The sequence below is a fragment of the Rhinoraja longicauda genome, chromosome 12 (genome assembly GCF_053455715.1).
Source record: "Rhinoraja longicauda isolate Sanriku21f chromosome 12, sRhiLon1.1, whole genome shotgun sequence".
Classification (NCBI taxonomy): Eukaryota; Metazoa; Chordata; class Chondrichthyes; order Rajiformes; family Arhynchobatidae; genus Rhinoraja; species Rhinoraja longicauda.
The window spans coordinates 11,572,359-11,597,020 of record NC_135964.1 but is presented as its reverse complement, the minus strand read 5'-3'; the positions used below and the strand labels follow the sequence as shown (position 1 = coordinate 11,597,020).

The 24,662-nt window shown below is 39.9% G+C and overlaps 1 protein-coding gene across 1 annotated transcript in view; it reads left to right on the top strand.

The window, feature by feature from the left end:
* Nucleotides 1–24,662, top strand: part of LOC144598644 (transmembrane protease serine 9) — a 117,088-nt gene that overhangs the window by 24,760 nt on the left and 67,666 nt on the right. The window contains exons 13-19 of the mRNA XM_078408854.1: nucleotides 4,558–4,665; nucleotides 6,199–6,318; nucleotides 7,719–7,902; nucleotides 10,258–10,529; nucleotides 11,737–11,873; nucleotides 15,299–15,448; nucleotides 20,995–21,078. Coding sequence (XP_078264980.1) covers nucleotides 4,558–4,665; nucleotides 6,199–6,318; nucleotides 7,719–7,902; nucleotides 10,258–10,529; nucleotides 11,737–11,873; nucleotides 15,299–15,448; nucleotides 20,995–21,078 — 1,055 coding nt within the window. The remainder of the gene's footprint in view (nucleotides 1–4,557; nucleotides 4,666–6,198; nucleotides 6,319–7,718; nucleotides 7,903–10,257; nucleotides 10,530–11,736; nucleotides 11,874–15,298; nucleotides 15,449–20,994; nucleotides 21,079–24,662) is intronic.

Genomic DNA, 24,662 nt, shown 5'->3' with positions numbered 1-24,662 from the left:
TCTGCAGTATGTAAGCTGCTGATAGAAGACATTTTTTTTCAATCGTGCCTTCAGCAAAAAGATATAGAAGTCTGTAATGTCCAGGTTCAGGAACAGCTTCTTTCCAAAAACCATCAGGCTATCGAACATTATGAACTCCAACTAAACTCCGAACTACAAGCTGCCTTGATTGCACAGGGACTTCAGGCTCTGTTTTGTTTTTGCACGATATTGGACTTCATTTTTCGGCCATGATTAAATGGCGGAGTAGACTTGATGGGCCGAATGGCCTAATTCTACTCCTATCCCTTATGACCTAATGATTAGCTATTGAGTACTGTGTTTACAAACCTGTCGCGCCTCTGCTGCAAGGAAGAATTTCATTGTTCTGTTTCGGTACATGGGACAATAAAATACTCTTGACTCTTCAGTTGAGATCTCATGAGATGGTATCTATTTCGTACAGGTAGGAAACTGTCCAGAGGATTATAACCTTAAGCATTCTTCCAATCTTGATAAAATAATGGAATCCATTTTTTCAGGGCAAACTAGGGAACTTATAGATGCGTGATCTAAAAGGAGGTGAACTGATATGGACTTAACTGTAACTAGCCTTAACTTTCTAAGTCAATGGATGTGCAGCATACTGTAGATTGGTCAGGATGTTCTGACAGAAACGTAAATGATGTTGTGAAGAGACACACAGGATACCAAAGTTGCAATGAATTCTCCGTAGTTTTCAATTTAAACAGGAGGCAGAAAAACTAGCAATTTTGGATCGTGTACCTTCCTAAGTTTTCCTTTCTATTCATTCTATTCTGGCATTGCCTGAGTGTCATTTCTGTATGTGAAATTTTAATATAATATACACATCTATATGGTTAAATAAATACTGCACGGAAGTTTTAGAATAAAGTGTTTGCATTGGTGCAAGTTCTTCAAGAGTCAAGAGTGTTTAATTGTCTTGTGTACTGGTAATGGGACAATGAGATTCTTACGTGCTGCAGCTTTACTGGTCCATTGATGCAAAAAAAACAACAATAATCAACACTGCAATAAATTGATAAACAGTACTACCAGGTTACCAAACTGTAACAGTGCAAAACCTAAGCCAATAATGCAACCAAAACAAAGGCCATAATAGATCATAGTTGAGGTAGTGGTTAATGTTATGCAGTATTCAAGGGGCTCCTGTACCTTCTTCCCCATGGTGGTTGTGTGGCTGGCCCAGTTTCGTGACAATATTTTGCCAATTTGTCCTTGATCACCTCATTGTGCCTCCACCATACCTAATAATTGTGGGTGATACAACCAATGTAATTTCTGTTTAACTCCCAGCACCATGCAAACTTTTTGCATTATTTCCACTGTATACTTCGAGTCAAGAGTGTTTTATTGTCATATGTCCCTGTTAGAACAATGAAATTCATACTTGCAGCAGTACAACAGAATATGTAAACATAGTGCACTGTAAACAATGTAATAAACAAGAGAAAAAATGTTGCACACGCACATGCGCACACACACAATATTTGTGCAAAAAGACAAAACCAAGTCTTTGTCGTTCAGAGCTTATTTGGAAGTTGTAGTGTTTAATAGCCTGAAGGCTGTTCTGACAAACTGCACATCTTGTGCAGTATCTTGTTGCTGTGAAAGACAATCCCGGTGCATACCAGTGTTTGTACACTAATTTAATCATGTCCCCTTTGCTCATGTGAATTTGCCCATAAGCAACAGCCATTAAATAGGGGAACATCTGTTTAGGGGCAGTTTCCTGAAAGTCCCTTAATAAATCTGTCGGGATTCCAAGGGAAATCATAAGATGGTGAAGGGAAGAATGGGTGATAAAGGGCCTCATGGAAGCACTTTTGGTGACCTTATGAGCCATATCATTACTTTGAGACCGTATCTGTAGCTCGTGTATGGGAGGCACACGTTATCACAGCAATTCATTCAGGCTTTTCGAGAGCATGGAGAAGGGTATCTATGAAAGGGCCACTACAAATGTGGGGCTCCTGCAGAAGTGAGTTAACCCCTCAGTTTCCACAGTGTTGCATAATCATGCACCACCCCATAGGCATAGCGAGAGTCCATATTTACACCAAATCCTTGGGCTAAAAAACAATCCCTGGTTAAAGCATGTAACTCAGCTTGCTGTGTTGAGTAATGGGAAGGTAAAGGAGCATTGCTGATCACCTGTTGCTGGGTACATGCTGCATAAGGTAAGACAGAATTACCTTTATGATCATGGGATACCGTTCCATCGACAAAATATTCCAGATCACCATTTGCGATGGCGGTCTTTAAAAGATCTGGCCGAGGTCTAGCTTCGACTGAGACAACCTCAAGGCAATCATGAGTGTCTATCTTGTTCAGGAGGGAGGAGAGAGGCTGGGTTTAATGGTGGACACCTTTCAATAGTAATATGGCCATATGCTAACAGTATTAGCATTAGTAAGAGAAAACAAAGAATAAACACAAAAAGCTGGAGTAACAGTGGGTCTCGACCCGTCACCTACACCTTTTCTTCAGAGATGCTGTCTGACCCGCTGAGGTATTCCAGCTTGTTATGTCTATCTTCGGTTTAAACCAGCATCTGCAGTTCCTTCCTGCACAAAGAATAAACTGTTAATTTCCACATTGATAGCTTGTAACACGTATCCAAAGAACAAAGGGAAAGAAAAGGTGGATGTGTGGCTCCGACCCCACATAACTTGCACAACTTCTTAAAGAGACACCATCACTTAAAATACAAGAGACACTACAAATATATTTCACTATAGAGGACCAGAATCATTCAGTGACATTGTATTTCATCTGAACTCATCTCCCAGAATCAGTCCTACAAACGAGTAACAATCTTTTAACTCACTTCATACCTTTTTTTAACTTATTTACATACAAATCAAAATTCATTCAAAATTTGCCACACCTCTTGCCATATGCTGAATCTCACAGATATTCATGCACTCAAAGCGATACAATTCTCACTCAAAGTAAAATAGTCATACACACCTCAAGAAAATCACCTCAAGTGGTCTAGCCACTTGCAAGTCCTTAGATGTTCCAAATTACATGTAAAATGCCAATGTTCCTTTAGGTGGTTCCAATATCTTGCCTCCTCCTTGTCCCATGTTTCCTTAGATTATCTCCTTTTCCTTTACTCTGGAAATTTGTAAAATTTCCCTCTTCGTACTTTCCCTTACCTTCTCTTCCTTTCACTTCCCCAAGAGACCCAGGGAAAACCTTGCTCTTACCTTAAGTGTTGAAAGCCTTCTTTTATCCGATCTGTTATGCTCAGATGACTTTAAAACACACCATGAAGATCGGGTAAGGCACTCAAGACTTTAAGAGAGTCAATACAGTAATCACTGGGAGCAATCTAACAGATTGCTCACCGAACAAAGATTAATCTGCACCTTATATACAGAATCTCCCTTTGATGAGTTGTTTACTATTGCAAGCACTTACTCATTATTCTTTCTTCAGAATGGTCTTGTAACAATTATAAATCATGCACCTCTGAAAGACACAAATCAACAAACACATCGCAATCCTACCCCATGATACACCCTCTTTATAATTGCCATTTGTTCTTCACAAGTGATAAATGGATCTATTTTGTTACCTACTTGCCAAAATGTCGACACAATTTAATGCCCCAAAGGTTATTATTTGGTTAACTTTAATTGATATCCCATCTAAAATTTTCATTATGGGTTCCCATTTTTCAAAGCTTCCTTAACCAAAATTCAGATGAATTGTTGCACCATTTTTTTTTGGTAAAAGGGCTGTTAGATCAGTTTATTGATATCTATCCATGGGATAAATAATAACCCTATGTAATTTCTATGCATAATTGAAGCTGCTGCATATAAAATTAAAATCTCAATCTGTTCTTTTGATGAGCACAACACAAAGTGCTGGGGGAACTCAGCAGGTCAGGCAGCATCTACGTTTCTGGTTGGTACCGTTCAGGCTCATGGAATAGTGAGGCAAAAGCTGGAAAAGAGCTGAGGATGGGACTAACCCTAGCATATGATAGGTGAATACAGGTCAGAATGGGCTGATTGGCTGGTCGGTGGAGTAAGTGACAACGACTAAAGATGAAAAGAAGACAAAAGAGTGTTGGATAAGGAGAGAAGAGGAGGAGTGAAATGCAAAGCTGGAAGGAGGTATAGAGGTGGAATGGGACATGGAGGAGGGGAAGGAGAGGGGGGAATAAAAGGTGAATATGGACTTGGGGATGGGAAATGACGTACAAAGGAGCAGCAAGAGCAGGGTGACTGGGGTGGTGGGAGAAATATGTTCTTTTGATGGCCAATTCCATTTCTACCTGATTTAATTGCACATCAGTCTTCATTTTATGCAACAGTATAAAAGAGTGAAAGGGAATAGACAGCCCATGTTCTTTATCTTTTAATACCTATTCTTAATTGACAACAATCCAAGATTACTTCCCATCATTGGAATGTACCAACCCTGAATAGTCTAACTATATTTTGGCCTTAGTGATATTTGACGTTTTTTTGTTGCTATTGTGAACATCACCACTATCATATGTGTTCGGTATTGCAGATTGCTACCTCACATGCCCAAGTGGTACCTGCATTCGCCACAGATCTGTTTGCGATGGAATAAATGATTGTGCAGATGAAAGTGATGAACTAAACTGCACAAGGACACGTACGTGTTTATATATTTAACTTTAAATTTCCTTGTTTTCTTATAATCCATGTAGGAATAAATAACCTGGTTCAATGCACACATAAATTGGTCAATAACCCTTTGATTTTACTGACTTTTACAGGACAAAAATGGATTTGTAATGATAAACTTTATGATGTGAATTTCATAAATGAGCTTCTCACAGCATTAGTCACCAGGAGTAATAGCACAGAAGCTACCACCTCTGTGGTGCCTAAACATTGCAAATTATGACTTACCATCAAGATATAATCCTTTACACATGAATATTGACCCATGGTGCCCTGTGGGCTACTAACTCAGAATACCGTGGACTAAAAAGAAGCAGTAAGATCTTGCAGTTCCAATTTTGGGGATACATGTCATAATTCTAGTTAAATTTCATTAAATTAGATTAAAGAATTTGTTAACATTTTTTTAAACTGCAAAAGCACCAAAATGTGAGCAAAATCATAAATGTAAGGCAACCTTGCCAAAAATAACATATAATTATAAAATATAATTGTGCATAATATTACCATTTTCTCCAAAATAAAAATAAGCATAAATGTATTCACAACTTAATTGAGTTAATAATTAACAAAACTTCTGTAAAAACAAAATGTTACCCCGGGGACGGCCTATAACACACTCTCTGTTTGATGCCCAGCAACCTTTCCCCAATTCTCCTACTAACCACCTACATCAGAGGCAATACACAGCAAGCAGTTAACATGTCATATCCTTGGAATGTGGGCAAACCATGCGATCAGAAGGAGAACGTGCAAGTTCCACATAGTCAGCAGTAGAGACTTGGATCAGACCTGGATCACTGCAACTTTGAGGCTTTAGCATTAGTTTCTGCACCCTGCCTATCAATTTGCTTTGTTCATGGATCACAGTTAATGTTCTCCAAGAATTCTCCAAAATGTTCGCATTTCTCAAAATGAAAAAGAAAACATGATTCTTTGAGGGTGTACGTCGCAGATTAATTGTTTTTGCAGTGGATTTAATGTTCAATACTGTATACGATCATGGAAAGTTGTTGAAACTACCGAGGTGAGCTATTGGTATTAAAGGGGATGATGTCAGCTAGTGCTATTGGCTCATCGTAACCCATGTCACTATTTGTTTGATGTGGAAAATATTTGCGTAGTGAGGGCTAACTGTATGGGTTTAATCACAAGCCAGTTATTAATTACCATACAAACAATGAACGAGAGAGTTATTCATTTTCTTGAATTTTGCATGAAATGTTTGAGAGCAAGCACCTCTCTCTCTCTGACACTAAAAATCATTCACATTTGAAAAAATTCTATCTTCCCAATGTGTCTGTAGATGTCGCTGTCGAGCTGGATTCTCATTTAATTTGTACCGTCTACAATTTATAAGTACCCAGTATTTTTCATGCAATTGTTTAGCTTCTGAATGAACTTGAAATAACTTTTATGAAGTTTTTTTCACTTCATGAAAAGTAATTTGCATCCATTGTTCTTTGAATGTGCGACGTCTCACCAGCGGTCTTTCCTTCAGTCCATAAAGGTTGCTCCTTGTATTCATATAAGTGCCACAATGGAAAATGTGTGAACAAAATTAATCCAGAGTGTGATGGGAAAAGGGATTGCCAGGATGGTTCGGACGAATCAGGCTGTGGTATGTTGAGGTAAACTGTGGAAGCGGTATAGAAGATATCGCAATCAAGAGTCGTCGTTGTTGGAAATATTTTAATTAGTCTCTCTCATAGCAATAAAAGATGATGCCACAGAATCACAGTAACATGAATCCTTCCTTCTGTTTCATCATATACACAATTATCCTTTGTTCATCTTAACAAGTCACAGATGTTTGTTTTTTTAAACTTACTAATAATCTAGTAAAGAATTCTTACAGATAATGGCAGTCTCTGAACATTGTGTACATGTTCTCAATAAGATGATTCATCTGTTCAAACCCTGAATGCCAGTAATTCAGGAAACATTGTGTGACATTATCTTAGTTAAGTGACTTTATGGCTGGCTTTTTCATGGTGTTTTAATAATATTAAATATGAATCTTATTATTACACTATGCTAGATGTTTTTATCTATATTTGCTTTGACAATGCTTGTCATTAAGTTGTATCTGTGCAATTCTGGCAGTATTTTACCACTCAGATTAATATATGTATATCAAATTTAAAAGGAACAGATGGGGCGATTGTAAAGCACTGTTTCAAGGTGTTATTGGTCATGCAAAATAATGATTAAAAACTCTAAAAAAATGTTATATCTATAAATACTTTAAAATATTTAAAAGTGCCTTAAAATACCTAAAATCTAAATTAACAATTACTTCAGTCTCTTGTCACCTTCCTTCTCCATTAAAAAATAATGGAGTATGTATGATGTCATGTCTTGTAGAAACAAGGAACTGCAGATACTAGTTTACAAAAAATATATAAAGTTCTGGATTAACACAGCGGGTCAAGCAGCATCTCTGGAGGACATGGATATGTGACGTTTCAGGTCGCGTCTCAACCCGAAATGTCACCTAGCCATGTCCTCCAGTGAAGTTGCCTGACCCACTGAGTTATTCCAGCACGTTGTTTCATTTCCTGTGCCTCCTCTGACTCAGCATGTGGTGGGAAATAGTAGCAACTTTTCACTCCCACGCTGAACTCTTGGAAAAGGCTGGTGTCAGATCACAGGCTACGGCCCAGAGTCGAATTAGTGACTCTGGTTTCTAGAGTTTAATATTCCTACATCGAAGTTCCTCTCATGGGGTAAGATAGTCAAGATAGCAAGATACATGGGGTAAGATAGACTGCTTCTCTGCCACTCTCCCTCAAATCCTGGGCCGTGAGTTTACCTGGAGATTAGCTACCCATTGATAACTAGTTGAATTTTAATGGTAAACTGGCATAGAAAGGCATACTGCAGTTTTTCTTTAAACCATTCAATCAATTGTGAAATTATTGCACCTTATGTAAAAGAAACAATTCTTGGCTTATTTAAAAATTAAATAAACTTGCTTGAATACAGAAAGAAAAATACAAACCTCCAAATTTGTTTCAGGATGTGGAACAAGCCCAACCAAGAAAACAAAAATAGTTGGGGGTGAAGATGCCAGGAATGGAAAGTGGCCTTGGCAAGTTAGTCTGCAAATGGGATTGTACGGACACGTATGCGGTGCATCTATTGTCTCCAATCGTTGGCTTGTTTCAGCTGGCCATTGCTTCCAAGACTCTGACTCCATACGGTACGTTGACATAACATAATTGTCATAGGATAGGAAAGGTCTAGAGGGATGTGGGCCAAATGTGGACAAATGGGACTAGCTTAGATGGGGCATCTCGTTTGGCTTTGACGAGTTGGGCTGACGTGCCTGTTTCTGTGCTGTATGACTCTATGATTCATTTGCAGTTTGTGAGGACAGCAGAAGTTATTTTCAGAAATAGATACAAAGTGCTGGAGTAATTCAGCGGGTCAGGCAGCACCTCTGGAGAAAAGGAAAAGGTGACATTTCGGGTCGAGATCCTTCTTCAGACTTTTTGTGTCTATCTTCAGTGTAAACCAGGATCTGCAGTTCCTTCCTGCACATTTTGGCTGCTCCACTACGAAATCTCCTCAAGGCATGCCTATTTTGAAGAAATTCCCCTTCTCTCTCCGACGGGCATTCTGCAACACCCTCTCTCACTGCTTTCCCTCTGTGATTCCTCCTGTCTGAGGAAGGGTCTTCACCTGAAATGTCACCTGTTCCTTTTCTCCAAAGATACAGCCAGTTACTCCAACATTTTGTGTCTATCTCCGGTGTAAACCAGCGTCTGCAGTTCCTTCCTATTTATTTTCAGAAATGTTTTTTAATCCAACAATTTAACATTTCCAGCTTTCTGATCAGCCTTTCTTTTTGGTTTAATGTTAACTAGGCAGATAAATTAACAAAATTTCAATGACAGCAATGCTCAAATTCAAGCTCAGAAGTGCTCAACATATTTATACTTTTAATAATTGTGAATGCAAAGAATTGGACCTTAATATACTGTCTAACCAGTGAAGTGATGACTGGCTAAAGGCCTTTTTCATGAGCTTTGTTGTATAAAATCTATAAATTTAAAGAGGGTCATATTTATAGAATCTGTGACCTGTCAAACCTATTGTTATTTTAGCAAGATCAGTACTTTGATTCAACTGGTCACAGTCCATTTTAGAAGTAAATTTTCCCCTGCATCCTGCTCTTGCTTAAAGTGTGTACTGAGAATTGCACATCCTAGCCAATAATCTTTGCCCATTAGTCTTAATGAATAGAAAATTATGAATTGGGAAGCCAAGTTTTCTGATGTGCCAGAAATTGTAGCAATGGAATATTTAGACTCTGAATGACATTATTAAAATTTAAAACTGAATTCTTAGCTAATCTGTAACTTTAAAAAAATAAAGTGACATTTGAAAGTTGTGAAGAACAATAACTTAATTACCAGAAAGTTACGTTCCAGGAATTGAAGTTCCTCGAGGTCCCAGCTGCACATTGGGCTGCAAACAGCTAACACATATAGTTTTGTTTCTTTTCTTTTTGTTTTATTTCAATTTTTTATACTTTGCTGCTAACTTTGCCACTATTAACTACTTGATAACACAGTTCAATATTGAATTACACTCCAGAACTTGAGCAAAGTGTCATTATTAATGTATGAGCTTTGGCAATGAGTGTTAGACCTGTTGACTGTGAGATGTCTCAAAGCTCTATTACTATTTGTCCAGCGTCCTCTCCTATAGATTCTCAATTGCGATCGATGTGAGCAATTTAACTTTTTTTTAACAATAATCTAAGGAAACTGCAGGTATCACAAAATGCTAGAGTAACTCAGCAGGTCAGGCAGCATCTAGGAGAGAGGGAATGGGTGACGTTTTGGGTCAAGACCCTACTTCAGACTGATGTCAGGGGGGCAGGACAAAGAAAGGATATGCTTTCCTTTCTTTGGATATGATATCCTTTCTTTGTCCCGCCCCTCCTTGACATCAGTCTGAAGAAGGGTCTCGACCCGAAATGTCACCCATTCCCTCTCTCCTAGATGCTACCTGACCTGCTGAGTTATTCCAGCATTTTGTGATACCTTCGATTTGTACCAGCATCTGCAGTTATTTTCCTACATCTAAGGAAACTGAAATCAGTTTTAGTGTTATTATCTTAGCTGAAACTGAAAGATAGATATGAATGTGGATAACCATTCTAAAGAACAAAGATCTCTTATTGCAGTTTTCAGTTAAATATATGTAACCACTTCAGTATGAGCCAAGAAGATTTAGAGGGAAATGGACCAAGCACAGGCAAATGGGACAAGTTAGACGTGGCATCTTGGTTGGCATGGCAGAACAATGGGCCTGTTTCCACACAGTATGACTCTAAGTGACATTGTGAAGATCTGTTTCATCCCGGTTTGGTAATTCGCCATATACATTATAAATTTTTCTTCTACTCTGCTCAATGTTATCCAAGGCAGAATGATATTCAAACCCAAGGTCTCCTGGTCTGGATGGCTCACATACTTATTAGATGAATCAATGCATCAGTGGACGAGAAAGATTGTATTATTTATTTGTTTCCTTATTTTTATAGATATTCCACCTCGTCAGCTTGGACTGCATATCTGGGCTTGCAGTTAATGAATAGAATGAATTCCAGGATTGTAACCAGATCAATTCGTAGAATTGTTACCCACCCCAAATACGATGAATTCACATCAGATTATGACATTGCACTGCTGGAACTGAAGACACCCGTCTTCTTCAGTGATTCCATCCAACCAATTTGCTTACCAGCTGCTACTCACATCTTCACTGCCACTGCAAACTGCTATGTAACTGGCTGGGGCGTCCTGGGAGAAGACGGTATGATGCTTTATAAATGGTTATGTGATCTGGTCATGAGCGCAGGATTAATGCTTTAAAATACGATGTGCATTCTTATTAAAAAGGCAGGTAAATTCACTAATTCAATGATCATGTGTTTTTCTGGTTTTGGCGAACCCTTCTTGTGATCATCTGATCAGTGAATAAACCTACATTTTAATCAAAATATATTGACTCGATAAAATGGTCATTTGTGCATTAAGGTATGAGTGGGAGCAAACATTGTGACAACTAATGTTCCTCTGCAGTCAGGTAATGTTTTTTTATATATCATGTGTTAACAATTGAAAGATTTGTTGAAAACGCAAAGATAGGGCAATCAAGAACTAGAGGGCATAAGTTTAAGAGGATGGGGAAGAGTTTTAATAGGAACCTGAGGGGCATTTTTTTCATTCAGAGGGTGGTGTGCAAATGGAATGGGCTACCAGAGGAAGTAGTTGAGGCAGGTACAATACAACATTTAAAGGACACTTGGAAAAATATGTGGATAGGAAAAGTTTGAGAGATATGGGCCAAGAGTGGGCAATTGGTATGCTTAGATGGGGCATCTTGGTTAGCATGGACAAGTTGGATGAGATTACAGAGATAGATGGAAATCAAAGGTGTTATTAGTAATATGGAAATATTAGACTGTGATTGCTGGAATCCTGAGCAAAACACTAAATGCCGGAGGAACCACTGGGTCAAGCAGTTTCTGTGGAAAGAAATAGACAGACGACATTTCAGGTTGAGATCCTTCTTCAGACTGAATGAAGTTTGTCCATTCCTTCTATAGATGCTGTTTGACTCACTAAGTCCCTCCAGCTTTGTGTTTAATTATGCATGTGTGGATTCAGATGTAGCAATTCAGATGTAACTGTTTCAAGATGTAACAATGATGAATGCTAATAATTTTACCATTATTATAGTAAATGTAGACTATTATATTTAGATATATTTAGTGTATAAATGTTGCTCTAGAGACCCACTTTCCAGGCACTGAAATAATGTAAATCAATATGAAATATTAGTTAATTGAGATATATATTAGTTGTGTGAATGTAATTGATGAAAGAAAATGGAGAGACCCCCAACTGCTTCTGATTTAACTGCACAGTGCAAGAAAATAATCTTTTAAGTTCGAGAACAGTTGATTCAATGGTTGTGTGGATAATATTTGGTAATCGGACCATGTTTTGTTTGTTAGGTGAACTGGCCACTGTTCTTCAGGAGGCTAGTGTGAAAATTATTCCTCTTGGTATTTGTAACAAGCTGTATGAGAACTCTGTGACTTCCAGAATGCTTTGTGCGGGCTACCTTCGGGGTGGAGTTGATGCATGCCAGGTAAGTGGTCATGCATTTGAGTACTGATAATTAACTTTCAGTACAGTGCTTCTATGGGGTTACCTACTGTATTCTAGGTGTTTCTCAAGTTTTTACTCTCTATTTCTAAACAAAAAACAAATCTTAAGTCAGATCATATCTTTAAAGCGTAAGTATATGCTGCCAAATCATATATTTTCATGAATTAGAGTCATAGACATATAGCACAGAAACAAGCCCTTCGGCCCAACAACTGGCTGAAGAAAATCTGATAGGGTAGTAGATGTTAGATACAAAAACAGGATAAAAACTATGATACTATTGTTTAAATTGTTTAATATGAGATATACCAATGGATTTAAGGACTTAAGAGAACAAAGTACAACATTGTCATGGAAGTCAATGCAACAGAATATTCCTCAGCCACTAGATTGGATGCAATGGAGTGGTCAGTTTCCTTCATGGCATTGTCTACTCAGTTAAACATGAGTCATTCCCACAGAATGATAGTCAAGAGCGTTTAATTGTCATTTCTACTGGCAATGAAACATTGAAGTTCTTACTTGCAGCCACTTAACACTAAGATAAATATATAATAACCACTAATACCAAAAATTAATAACAATAAAACTAGGCAATCTTTAGTTTAGTTTAGAGATACAATGTGGAAACAGGCCCTTCGACCCACTGAGTCCATGTTGACCATCGATCACCCGGACACTAGTTCTATGTCATCCCACTTTTGCATCCTACACACACTAGGGGCAATTTACAGAAACCAATCAACCCACAAACCCTTTGGAGGAAACCGGAGCACCCACATAAAACGCACATGGTCACAGGGAGAACATAAAAATTCCACACTGACTACCCTTAGTCAGGATCAAATCCAAGTCTCTGGTGATGCGAGGCAGGAACTCCACTGTTGCACCATTGTGCTGCCCTTAGCAGTTCTTTGGTGGCCAGGTAGCTTAAACAGTACAGTGCTTTTGTGCAGTCGAAGATTACATGTTGAGGTCTTATGATCTTGCTTGAGTCTTCTCCTGCCAGGCATCAATTAAACGAAAGGCAACTATTACACAGCAAGTGACCGATTGATCTCTTATTGTGGGTTGCGTGAGGGAATAAAGCTAGGCAGATTATTATTTTTCTACTGTCGCCTATAAATATTGTTTCTATGACAAAACAGGTTTGATTTAGGATACAGATCACCGAAGGATCAGCTACTAACATTTATGAGAAAAAGCATCATGCAGCTAAAGCTTCCATTGTTGTCTGGGAACATTTGTTGGTTGTGTTGCAATATCTGGTTCACGATGCGCAAAGAGAGGGAACGCCACAGGAGAGAGATTGCGATGATTATATTTAATATTCTGATCAAACAAAGTGCTGATAATGGAACAAATGATACCATTCATCGTGGTTAAACCTCAGATGCACTCACACGTGTGGAACAGTATGCAATTTATTAGTGTTACTAAGTACACAGTGAAGAAACATATAAATTTGGAGTCTCCTGTCTGATATCAGTTGCATCTCAAAATTGGGAGATGGTACATCTAGTGCATAATGGCCTGACCTTGATACATCATAGTACATGAAAGTGAAACTGCAAGCTTAAAAAAAAACAAAAAATAAAATCTGAACATTGAACCAATTTCTGATATTGAAGGCCTGTGACTGCTGAGTGTATTCATGTTCATGATATCAAAAGCAGTCATATGATTCCAGAGACGGAGGGTCTGCAATCACAGAGCTACCTTGTAAGTCATTCTCCTAGAACAAAGAGAACAATCTCTGTTTTGCCTTTCTCTCATCCCAGTTGCTATCCTTGTTTCACCTTTGTCTCTGCTCCCTGAATTTAAAGGGTCACCTACTTGAAAGGAGGTGGCAAACATTGATTTAGTAATTCAGTGCCATATTTGTAGTCTAATATGCTGGGATCATTCAGGTCCTGCTATTCTCTCACAAGATGCTAATTTCTTGATAATCATCTTGAATGCAAAGACAACCCCCAACTCGTCTTCTCCACTAGAAACAATTTCTTATCCACCATCTCTTTCATAATTGTCATCAACAAATCCAGGAACACTGAACTAAACTCCCCATAGGTTACCTATGCATCTCATTTTGCATGTTTTCTAACTTCTCTTCCTTCTCCTTTTCGGCTCTGAGGTTATCTGGTCTAGCTTTTATTCATTTGATCATGCTCCCACCAAACTGCTGACTCCATCAGGTTTATGGGTCTCACTGCCATAGCTTTCCCTATGTTCATGTCTAGACTACAATGTCTGCAAATCTTCATTTATACAAAGTTTTCAAATACTGAATTGAAGCTTCTTCCCAGCAACCACAGACCCTTCTACACTGCACAACTCTAACCTCAGCATCTATGAACTTCCATGGACTTTGTCTTTGGTTGCACTACGGACTGGTTTTGCACTATTATTAGTATCCAGTACTACTGTTATTAAATTAGTATTTTATGATTATTGTATATTTATTTGTGTGTTATTGTATCAATGGGCCTGATAAGCTGCAGCAAGTAAGAATTTCATTGTTCCACTACCTGTACAAATGACAAACGCTCTTGACTCTGGATCTGAATCCTAGGTTTGACAGACCATAGACATCATAGGTCACAGCTACCTATGTTTTCAACAGTCAAAGTACTGAAAAAAACTAAAATATCTAATTATTGATCAATTGTAACTTTAAAAGACAACTAACCAGACTGGGAAGCCTTCGCATTCTAATGTAAGCTGATCCTCAGAACAAGGAGCCTCGTTGCCTGATACAGCATAGGGTTTTTTTAACTTTCCATATAATTGTAAAAATAGTAAACTACCTTGCACTTTCTTCATTACCCTTTGACGTAAATTCTCATCACCTCTGCGCAGTGGTTGAAACTATGCTGTGGTCGTCAGAGGCATCTGCAAGCCCTTCTCTTAATGGATGAGCACATCTTTTAACACACGGACTGAAGATATTTTGTATTTCCCTCATCTGCTCTTTTGCACATCCAGGGAGTTCATACATAACCCCTCCTCCAAATGCCTTGAGGCTAAACAAGACTTCCTATAATTAATATATCAGGATTGATTTTTGTGTAATTATGAAGATGTGTGTCCAACCACATATCTAGCTCAATAATAAGGAGAGTCCATTCTATCTCCATGACGAAGCATAACCTAGCCCTAGCTTAGTTCATCCATGAGTAAAATTGGCATTTAAACCTTTGTGCTCTCTTGGGTGTGATCCCTATATTCCACTGTGAAATTTTGACTCTGGCAGGGTTTCCCCAGTCCTGCTTCCTGTGACCTATGATGTCCATGGTCTGTCAAAGTTACAATTACTCAAACTCTGTTGTCTTGTAGTACAGTTATCACTAGATATTGTAATCATAACTTGTCCTATAAGAGACATTTGTTTAACTTTTATTCTAGGGAGACTCTGGAGGCCCGTTGGTGTGTCTGGGCAAAAGAAGAAGATGGTTTCTAGCGGGAATAGTTAGCTGGGGAGAAGGATGTGCTCGACGTAATCGTCCCGGAGTTTATACTCGTGTTTCTAGATTTTCTGACTGGATCAAACAACAAATTAATTGAAACCTTGGATTGTTCAACGGAGATGTTCCTTATGTTTCCGAATTGGATGAATTTAATAACTCAATATTTTTCACTTTCAAGTGAGCCTGAAGCATGATTATTGCTTCCGTCCACTAATGTTTTAAAGATTCGACGGCCAGTAACAGCCATTGGCAGAACAAAAACTGTGGTAGGAAAAACATACACAGAACAATGGTTAATAGTATGTGAATGATTCCTACTAAGAAGATGTTTATAAATGGATTGAGTTCTGCTAATAGCTGGCAAAATAGAGGCACAAGAATAGTACCTTTGTTATATGTCAAGGTTTTATTAAGTGCAATATCTATACTGTACTAGTTTTATCAGGTAATTGGTTCAGAGGTTTCTATATAGTCCTATTTTAAAAGAGGACAATATGTAGCGCTGTTACACTTGGTAGATCAATGAACTTTACTTTTTAATAATTAGGGTTATGACAGTGCTTTTATTTTGAAATAGTAATTACATTTTTCAAGGACAATTGACAATTACGTTTGTGATTATGATCTTTCATAATTTTCTAAATAATTTCATGCCAAATCTCTGCATAAAGGCTAAACATATTCAGCTATTTTTGTGATTTTCTGTTTATTTTAACTGGCACAAAGCATAAACACAGGAAAAATCCAACATTGCATGCTTTGCTGCACGTTAGAGTCATTGAGCTGCACAGCAGGAAAACGGGTCCGGCTCAACTTGACCACGCCGACCAAATTGGCACAGTGGGTTGTCCCACTTGCCTGCATTTGGCCCACATCCTCTAAACCCTTCCTATCCATATATCTGTCCAAATTTCTTTTAAATGTCTTATATATCCCCACAATGTTTCCTAATGGGCAAGTTTGTACCTTCTAAGGTTAAGCAAATACTTCATAAAACAAATTCATGCTACAGTAGATGGAGAGCAATGGGGATAAATATTAAGTTAAAGCATTTTAATAGGAATTGTTTAGATACGGATAGTGGTCATCCGAGATGTCCTCATTCTTTATGGAATGGGGGTCCCCTCTCCCATCATAGATGAGGCCCTGTCTCGTATCTCCTTGGTACCCCGCAGCTCCGCCCTGGCTCCCCTTCCCCCAGTCGCAACAGAGACAGAGCCCCCCTAGACCTTACCTTTCACCCCATCAGCCATCACACCTAATCCTCCAACATTTGTGTCACCTCCAACGGGATCCCAATAGTCACATCTTCCCATCTCCACCCCTTTCCACCTTCCGCAGAAACCGTTCCCTCCGCAACTCCCTGGTTAACTCATCTCTTCCCACCCAAACCACCCCTTTCCCAGGTACCTTCCCCTGCAACCGCAGGAGATGCAACACCTGCCTCGACTCTGTCCAGTGACCTCGATGGTCCTTTCTGATTAGGCAGAGGTTCACTTGCACCTCCTCCAATCTCATCTACTGTATCCATTGTTCAAGATGTGGACTCTTATACATCTGCGGGAACAAACGTAGACTGGGCGATCATTTCGCTGAACACCTTCGCTCAGTCCGCCTGAACCTACCTGATCTCCTGGTTGCTGAACACTTTAATTCTCTTTCCCATTCCCACACTGACCTTTCTGTCCTAGGTCTCCTCCATTGTCAGAGTGAGGCTAAACACAAATTGGAGGAACAGCATCTCATATTTTGCTTGGGCAGCTTTCAGCACAGTGGTATGAATATTGATTTTTCTAACTTCAAGTAATCCCGGCATTCCCTCTCTCTCTATCCCTCCCCGCCCAAGTTACACCAGCTTCACATTTTCACCCAACAAACAGCTAAAAATGGCCTGCTTTACCATTGTTACTTTTTTGCATCTCTTTCATTCGCTGTTCTTTATTTCTCTATATCTTGTTTCCCTTTTCCCTAACTAGTCTGAAGAAGGGTCTTGACCTGAAATGTCACCCATTCCTTCGCTTCAGAGATGCTGCCTGTCCCGCTGAGTTATTCCAGCTTTTTGTGTCTACCTTTAGTGAAACTAATGAATGCCAGTTTTCAGAGAAATCCAGCTGTAAAGAACCACTGAAAGTTGGTAAGCAGGTATAGCAAATAATTAGGAAGGCAAATGTAATGTTGTCCTTTATTGTCAGAGGGATGTGGTACTTAAGTAGGAAAGACTTGTTACAACTTGATAAGTTGAGTTGATACCTGACAGCATGGTGGTGCAGCGGTTGCAGCACCGGAGATCCGGGTTCGATCCCGACCTCGGGTGCTGTCTATACGGAGCTTATACGTTCTCCCCGTGGTCTGCATGGGTTTTCCCCGAGATCTTCGGTTTCCACCCACACTCCAGACATATAGGTTTGTAGGTTAATTGGCTTGTTTAAAGTGTAAATTGTCCCTGGTGTTAATGTGTGGGGGTCGCTGGTTGGCGCAGACCCAGTGGGCCGAAGGGCTTGTTTCTGTGTTGTATCACTAAACTAAACTAAACTAAACTAAACTGGAGGCCTCGTACAGTTTTGGCAGTCTTATTTGTCAAAAACTAGCCTTGCGGACAGCAGAGAAGATTATGGGATTAATTGCTGGGACAAAGAAGCTTTTAATAAAGAAGTATTGTGTAAAAAAGCACATCCATGGAGATTAGAACAGAGAGAGGTAATGGTATGAAATTTGTACAGTTTGAAGGAGATTTGAGCCTTGATTTTCTTAAGATTTTAGCATTTGCTGTTTCTTGTGTCTCCATTAAATATTTTCAATGTTCCAATAGAGGGTTGCAGGATCAAACAGGAAAGTGGAGTTAAGAAAAATGATTAGATGTTATTAAATAGTGAGCACGTTCAAGGGATGTTTGGCCTATCTCTTATACTCTTATGTGACCCCCCTTTCTCACCTTCAGGTCTTGGAAACCCAATGTATGTAGAAAGTAGATTGAAAGATCAGAGTTGTTTAGTTCACCATGTGTACAGCTGCTCTAGAAGTAGAACATGTTTTAATGAGTATGCATTCTGAATAAAAGAAAGTTGTGCTTTCATAATTTATAATGTTCTAACACATAATGCTGTGGTCAGAAATGCATTTGTTGACCTACTCTGTTAATGCAGTCAATCTGAAGTGCACAGCAGTGCATCATGGTTTCGCACATATTATATTTTGTACGGGAATAAAAGTTGACTTCATAATCTGATGTCATTACCTGATCCAGTTAAAAAGTAGCAAAGTTCAATCTGGCTAATTCTTTCCCATACAGACAAAATTCGATGGAGATAACAAATTATGAATCCATTCTCCACCAAACTAGTGTGTGTCCTGATTCAGAACCAATTGGATCATGAATATCGTATCCGGAGTAGTTTATTGTCTATAATCTGTTGCTCTCTGAGCAAATGTTGCTTTATATTACAAGGTCATGGAGTCGTATCTCCCAGAAGGAGGCCCTTCACCACTACTCATCCATACCACTGAGATGTCCCATTTATGCTAGTACCCTGCCCATGTTTAGCCCATATCCCTCTAAACCTTTCATATCCAGATATCTGTCCAAATGTTTTTAAATGCTGCTTCCCTTTTTTTGGTGTTCTACCATACAAAAACGTGGGAATTTCAACACAAACAGCTCCATGGTCACATTGACGCTCTGTTTTATAATGGAAAGCAACATACTTAGATAATGGTTAGAGTCATACTTAGGAGGTTTACTTGTTGAAATGCCCATTCTCCGAGGCCTGTCTCATTTGTAAAAGTAAGAGGGTACCATCTTTGCTGATAGAGGAAGATTTCTAATTCAACAAATAATCACAATAGTTTTACAGATCAGTTTAAACTCATAGAATGTTGCATCAAGAAACAGGCCTTTTGGTCCACCTTGTCCATGCCAACCAATTTGGCATACTGGGCTAGTCCCATTTGCCCAATTTCCCCATATCCCTCTGAACCCTTTCTATCCATATATCTTTCCAAATGCCTTTTTAAAATTGTAATTCTATCCACTTCTATAGCTTCCAGTGGCAGCTCATTCCAGGTACAGACTATCCTAGTGAAAAGGCTGCCCCTGAGATCCACTTAAATCTTTCACCTCTCACCTTAAGACAATGCCCTCGAGTTTTAGAATATTCTGAGACAAAGACTGTGAGTGTTCACTTCATCAATGCCCCTCATAATCTTGTACACTTCAATAAGGTCACCCCCTCAGTCCTCAATGCTCCAAACAAAAAGTTCCTGTCTATTCAACCTCCCCCTGTAACTCAAGCCCAGTCAACATCAGATAAACTTTTACATTGCATAAACTTTTTTGCAGCTCATCTGTTAAGATCTGTGAGATGTAAAGTAAGAGGTACTGTAGGTAGCTGCAAAAGGAAATGCTTTTGGGAATACCCTATCAGATATTTCAGCGTATCACAGAGCTGAACCCTTTTGAATAGGTGGCGAAGGAACAGGAACATCGTGGCCATGCACCAGACCTGTGACTCTCACTGATGGCAAAGCCACACAGGAGTTGTTTGTTGATCTGGGGAAACTCTTGAATTGGTACAATCCTCGGGGCTGTGATCCAGAGCAGAAAATAAATTTCCTGAACCTAACCAAAAAGAACACAGCCCAGTGGGTCAGGGGACATCTGTGGAGGGAATGGATAGTTGATGAAGTTGGGGGGAGAAAGCTGGAAGAGAGGTAGAGAGGTGGGGTGGGCAGGTGAAGAGGGGTCCCGACCCAAGACACCATTTATCCATGTTCTCCAGAGATGCTGCCTGACTTGTTGAGCTACTCCAACACTTTGTGTCTATCTCTGGGGGTGGAACATAGCCTGGCAAGTGATTGCTGGATACAGGCGAAATAAGTGATTGGCAATTGTTTGGAGTAAGTGACAAAGGCTTGAGGTGAAAGGGAGAGAAAAGGGTGTAAAATAAGAGGAGTGAAATGTATAGTCAGAGGGAGGGATCTGGGGGGAAGAGAACGGGTGGAGGGGAAAGAGATAAAAGGGAACTGTGGGACGGATTGGGAAATGAGAAAAGACGGGGAAAGCAGGGTGACGGGGTAGGGTTGGTGAGGTAAAGGAAGAGGGGAAAGGAGCAGGGTGAATGAGATTTAAAAAAAGACAAAGATCAGACTGCCTGATCCGCTAAGTTACTCCAGCACTTGCTGTCTAATTTTTTTGTAAACCAAATCTTGGGTTCCTTGAATCTATGGGTGACTAAGGTGGTGGGAGATGGTTCCAGTATCTGCAGTTCCCTGTGCTTCCATGAACCTAACCAGGGCTGGCTTCTAAGAGAGAAGAACCAGAGGTTCCGGAGTGGCCGCCTGAACCGTTCCTAAGGCGCTTGCTCCTGAACCATGCTGCAGCGCTTGCCACCACCAGAAGGGTTGGACCCTGCTCCTTGCTGAGGCTTGAAGCAGCGGCGGACGGCGGCGCCAGGGGGCGGTGCTGAGCAGCAGTGTGGGCGCCCCATTGGAAACAAAGGCAGCCGGAGTGACAGTCCCTGTTCGTGGGAACCGCCACCAGCACTCACCTAAGCCAGGACCTGCCCTCCTCCGACCCCCACCCACATACGATGTGATCTCAAGGAAGAAGTGATTGTTATTTTGTGTTGATAGAGATAGGTGAACCAGGTACAAACCATGAGGAGAGAAGCTGAGCGCTACCAGACCCAGACCTGCCAGTCCACGACTGTCTCTTCTACACAGGTGAGTTAGGGATTTAACGGGGACATTGTTCTGGTTGGAAGCTTTTTCTTACAGTTAAGCAGAAGTGTGACGAATGAGCAGGAATGTATATTCCCATGTTTTCTATACGCGATTTGCTGGGACATAATTATTTTAGCGTCTTAAGTATTAAGATTAAATGGAATAATACGACTTGGGCAGTTCTGCATTAAGCTGTGTGCTGTTTAAAGCACACCTCAGAGTTGTTTGATTCGTGCGGTTGGTAGGTTAATTAGCCGCTGTAAATTGCCTCTTGTGTGGAGGTGAGTGGCAGAATCTGGGGGGAGTTGGTGACCAGTGTAGACAACTGGATCAAAGAGCCATTTTTCTGTGCTGTGTTTCTCTTTTTTTTAAAGTCTGATTTCTTTTACATATCAGTTGTTCCCAGGTTTGCAAAGAAGAAAGAAATCTCACACCAATTCCAGTTGCTCAATTTCCTTCCAAGCGCACTGGAGATGTTAATGCCGTGGCAGAGTTAGTAAACCACCTAATAGAGTCCAGGCACCTGTTATGTATTGGCAAATTCCATTACAGAGCTTTCCTCCGATATCAGAGCGCCATAATCTTATTGAAGCCTCTCAGCTTCACTCTGATATAAAAACTGAGAAAGAAAATTGCCAAAAAAATGACACAAAGTGCTGGAGTAACTCAGCAGGTCAGAATCTCTGGAGAACATGGATAGATGAGGTTTTGTGTCGGGTCCCTTCTTCAGCTTAAAAAAATGCCAAAGTAAGCTGACGTGTTATTTTCCTGCGACTGGGAAAATCCAACCAACATTTTAAATAATTGGGATAAATGCTTCGAGTCACAGAGCTGTACAGCACGCAAACAGGTCCTTCACACTGAATGGTAGGTTGGGCCCTAAGGAGTGTTGTAGAGCAGAGTGATCGAGGAGTACAGGTACACAATTCCCTGAAAATGTCGTCGCAGGTAGATAGAGCAGTAACTAAGGTACATTGGCCTTCATTAGTCAGAAATTAAATATACAAGTTGAGACATTTTGTTACAGTTGTTCAAGACGTTGGTGAGGCCGCGTTTGGGGTATTGTGTTCATTTTTAGTCACGCTGCAATAGGATGGATGTCCTTAAGCTGGAAAGTGTGTAGAGAAGATTTACGGGGATGTTGCCCGGACTCGAGGGCCAGAGTTATAATGAGAGGTTGGCCTGGCTGAGGGGAGATTTTATGGAGGTGTATAAGATCTTGAGGGGGATAGATAGGGTGAATGCATAGTATTTTTCCCAGGGTAGGGGGAATCAAGAACTAGAGGACATAAGTGTAAGGTGAGAGGAAAAAAGATTTAATAGGAACCAGAGGGGCAACATTTTCACTCAGGGGGTGGTGTGTATATGGAATGAGCTGCCAGAGAAGGTAGTTGAGGCATGAGATTCCTGGAAGGGACTTAGTGGGTACAAACACATTTTTAAAAGTTGAAGTGCCCTTCGATGGGTACCTTGTTTCCTCACACATACCAAAGACGTTCAAGTTTGGAGGTTAAATTTGGCGAATGTGAATTGCCTTAAGTGTATAGGTGAGTGGCAGCATTTGGGGGGAGTTGAAGGATTTGTGGAACGAATAACAAGGTTAATTTAATGGGGCTTGACGGTCCAAGCTGATTCATGGTCCAGGGCTTCCCAATGATACAAGCAAAGGGGAAACAAAGTGAACATGGAAGAGCCACTGGAGAAATATAGCAGTCAACAAGCAATCATTTCAACAACGATTGTCGATGCAGTTCTAAACAATCATATTGTCTTAATCAAATTGAAGTGCTAAGGCTGAACAAATAGGTTCAAAATAATCTCACATTTAAATGCAAATTCTGTTCCTTTTATTTCAAAATGCTGTTTACAAGCAGTGATCTTCAAACTTGAATGATTTCAGAACAATGGGCTTAAACACTTCAAAATAACATTTTATATAACATTTACTGATTGAAATCATGACTATTGGGAACATTGGTAGTGGGAAAATAGTTTTCAAGAGTAGGTGTGGGGGGCTTCAGATCAGAAGAAACAGGACCAAATGTGACTGTAGGTGCTGACTCTGCCATTAAAGAAGATCATGCTGATCTACCCTTGCCCTAAACTCCACTTTTTTTCTTGTGCTGCATACCTCTCGTCCCCCATAGTGTGAAAGGGGGACTTGAGAGGCATAGAGAACAACCAGGAACATGTTGAATGTAAAGTCAGGGGGTGGTGAATCTGTGGAACAGATTCCACAGTGCCGCTGTGGAAGTGTAGGCAAAGTCATTGGGTATTTTTAAAGCAGAGATTGATAGGTTCTTGATTATTAAGAGTGTTAAAGGGTACGGGGACAGGAAAGATAGATCAGCCATGATAGAATGGCATGGTGGGCTTGATGGGCTGAATGGCCTAATTCTGCTCCTTTGCCTTATGTTATTAAATTATCCATATTTAGTGGTGCCAAGGTCCAATATGATAAGGTTAAGCAGTGAAGTTGTTGGCCATATTGAATGTTGAATGAAAGCTCATGAATGAAGCTGTACCAAGGGCAGCAGTGCGAACAGTGGTGTCATCTGTACTGTTAGAGGTTGGGTAATGCAATTCCAAGACTCTTCAGCATTATCCAATTGTGAGTAAATGACACTGAGGCCAATAGGAGTTAATACTATAAACTAAGGAGTTGGAAAATGACATAGCAATTTAACTAAATTAATATTAAAAGAAAGCCTTTTAAAAAAAGATTTATGGAGGGAAATGTAATATTTAAGAATTGAGTACTTAGTGGTCATATGTGCCGAAATAGAATAATACAATTCTTACTTGCTGCAGCCCTTCCTGGCCTGTAAATGCAATGACACAGAAATATAAAATAATCATAAAACAATAAATTAATAACTCTAATACTAGGTAACCAAAGACACAGTGCATAGAAGATCATAGTTGCTGAGGTTAGTCTTGTGTAGTGTTCAAGAGCCTGATGGTTACTGGAAAGAAACTGTTCCTGAATCTGCTGATCACTTGTTTTCAGGCTCCTGTACCTTCTTCCAGGTAGGAGTGATATGAGAGTGGCCAGGATGGTATGGGTTTTTGATGATATTTGTTGCCTTTTGTGAGTAGATCTCTTTGATGGTGGGGAGGTCAGTACTCGTGATGGACCGGACAGTGTCTACCACTCTTTGTAGTCTCCTTCGTTCCTGGCCATGATGCAACGTGTCAATATGTTCTCTACATACATCTGTGGAAGTTCAAGAGAGTATTCATCGACATACCAAATCTCCTCAATCTTCTGAAGAAGTAAAGGCATTGATAAACTCTCTTTGTGACTGCATCGAGATATGCACACCTAACAACATGAAGCAGCTGACTCTCTCCACCAGAAATCCACTCTTAATATTGTGAATACAATATATAATCTAAAAATAGAAATGCTGGAGCAATTTTGCAGGTCAGCAGGGACCTGGGGTTGAGAAACAAAGTGGCAATTTAATGTTTAAAACAGTTCATTGGGAACCGGAGAAGTGTGAGATGAAGTGTTTTAAATTGGAGAGAAAGGAAAGGTTGCGGAGAACGAAGGAATGTCTGTTTTAGGATGGGGTCTGACG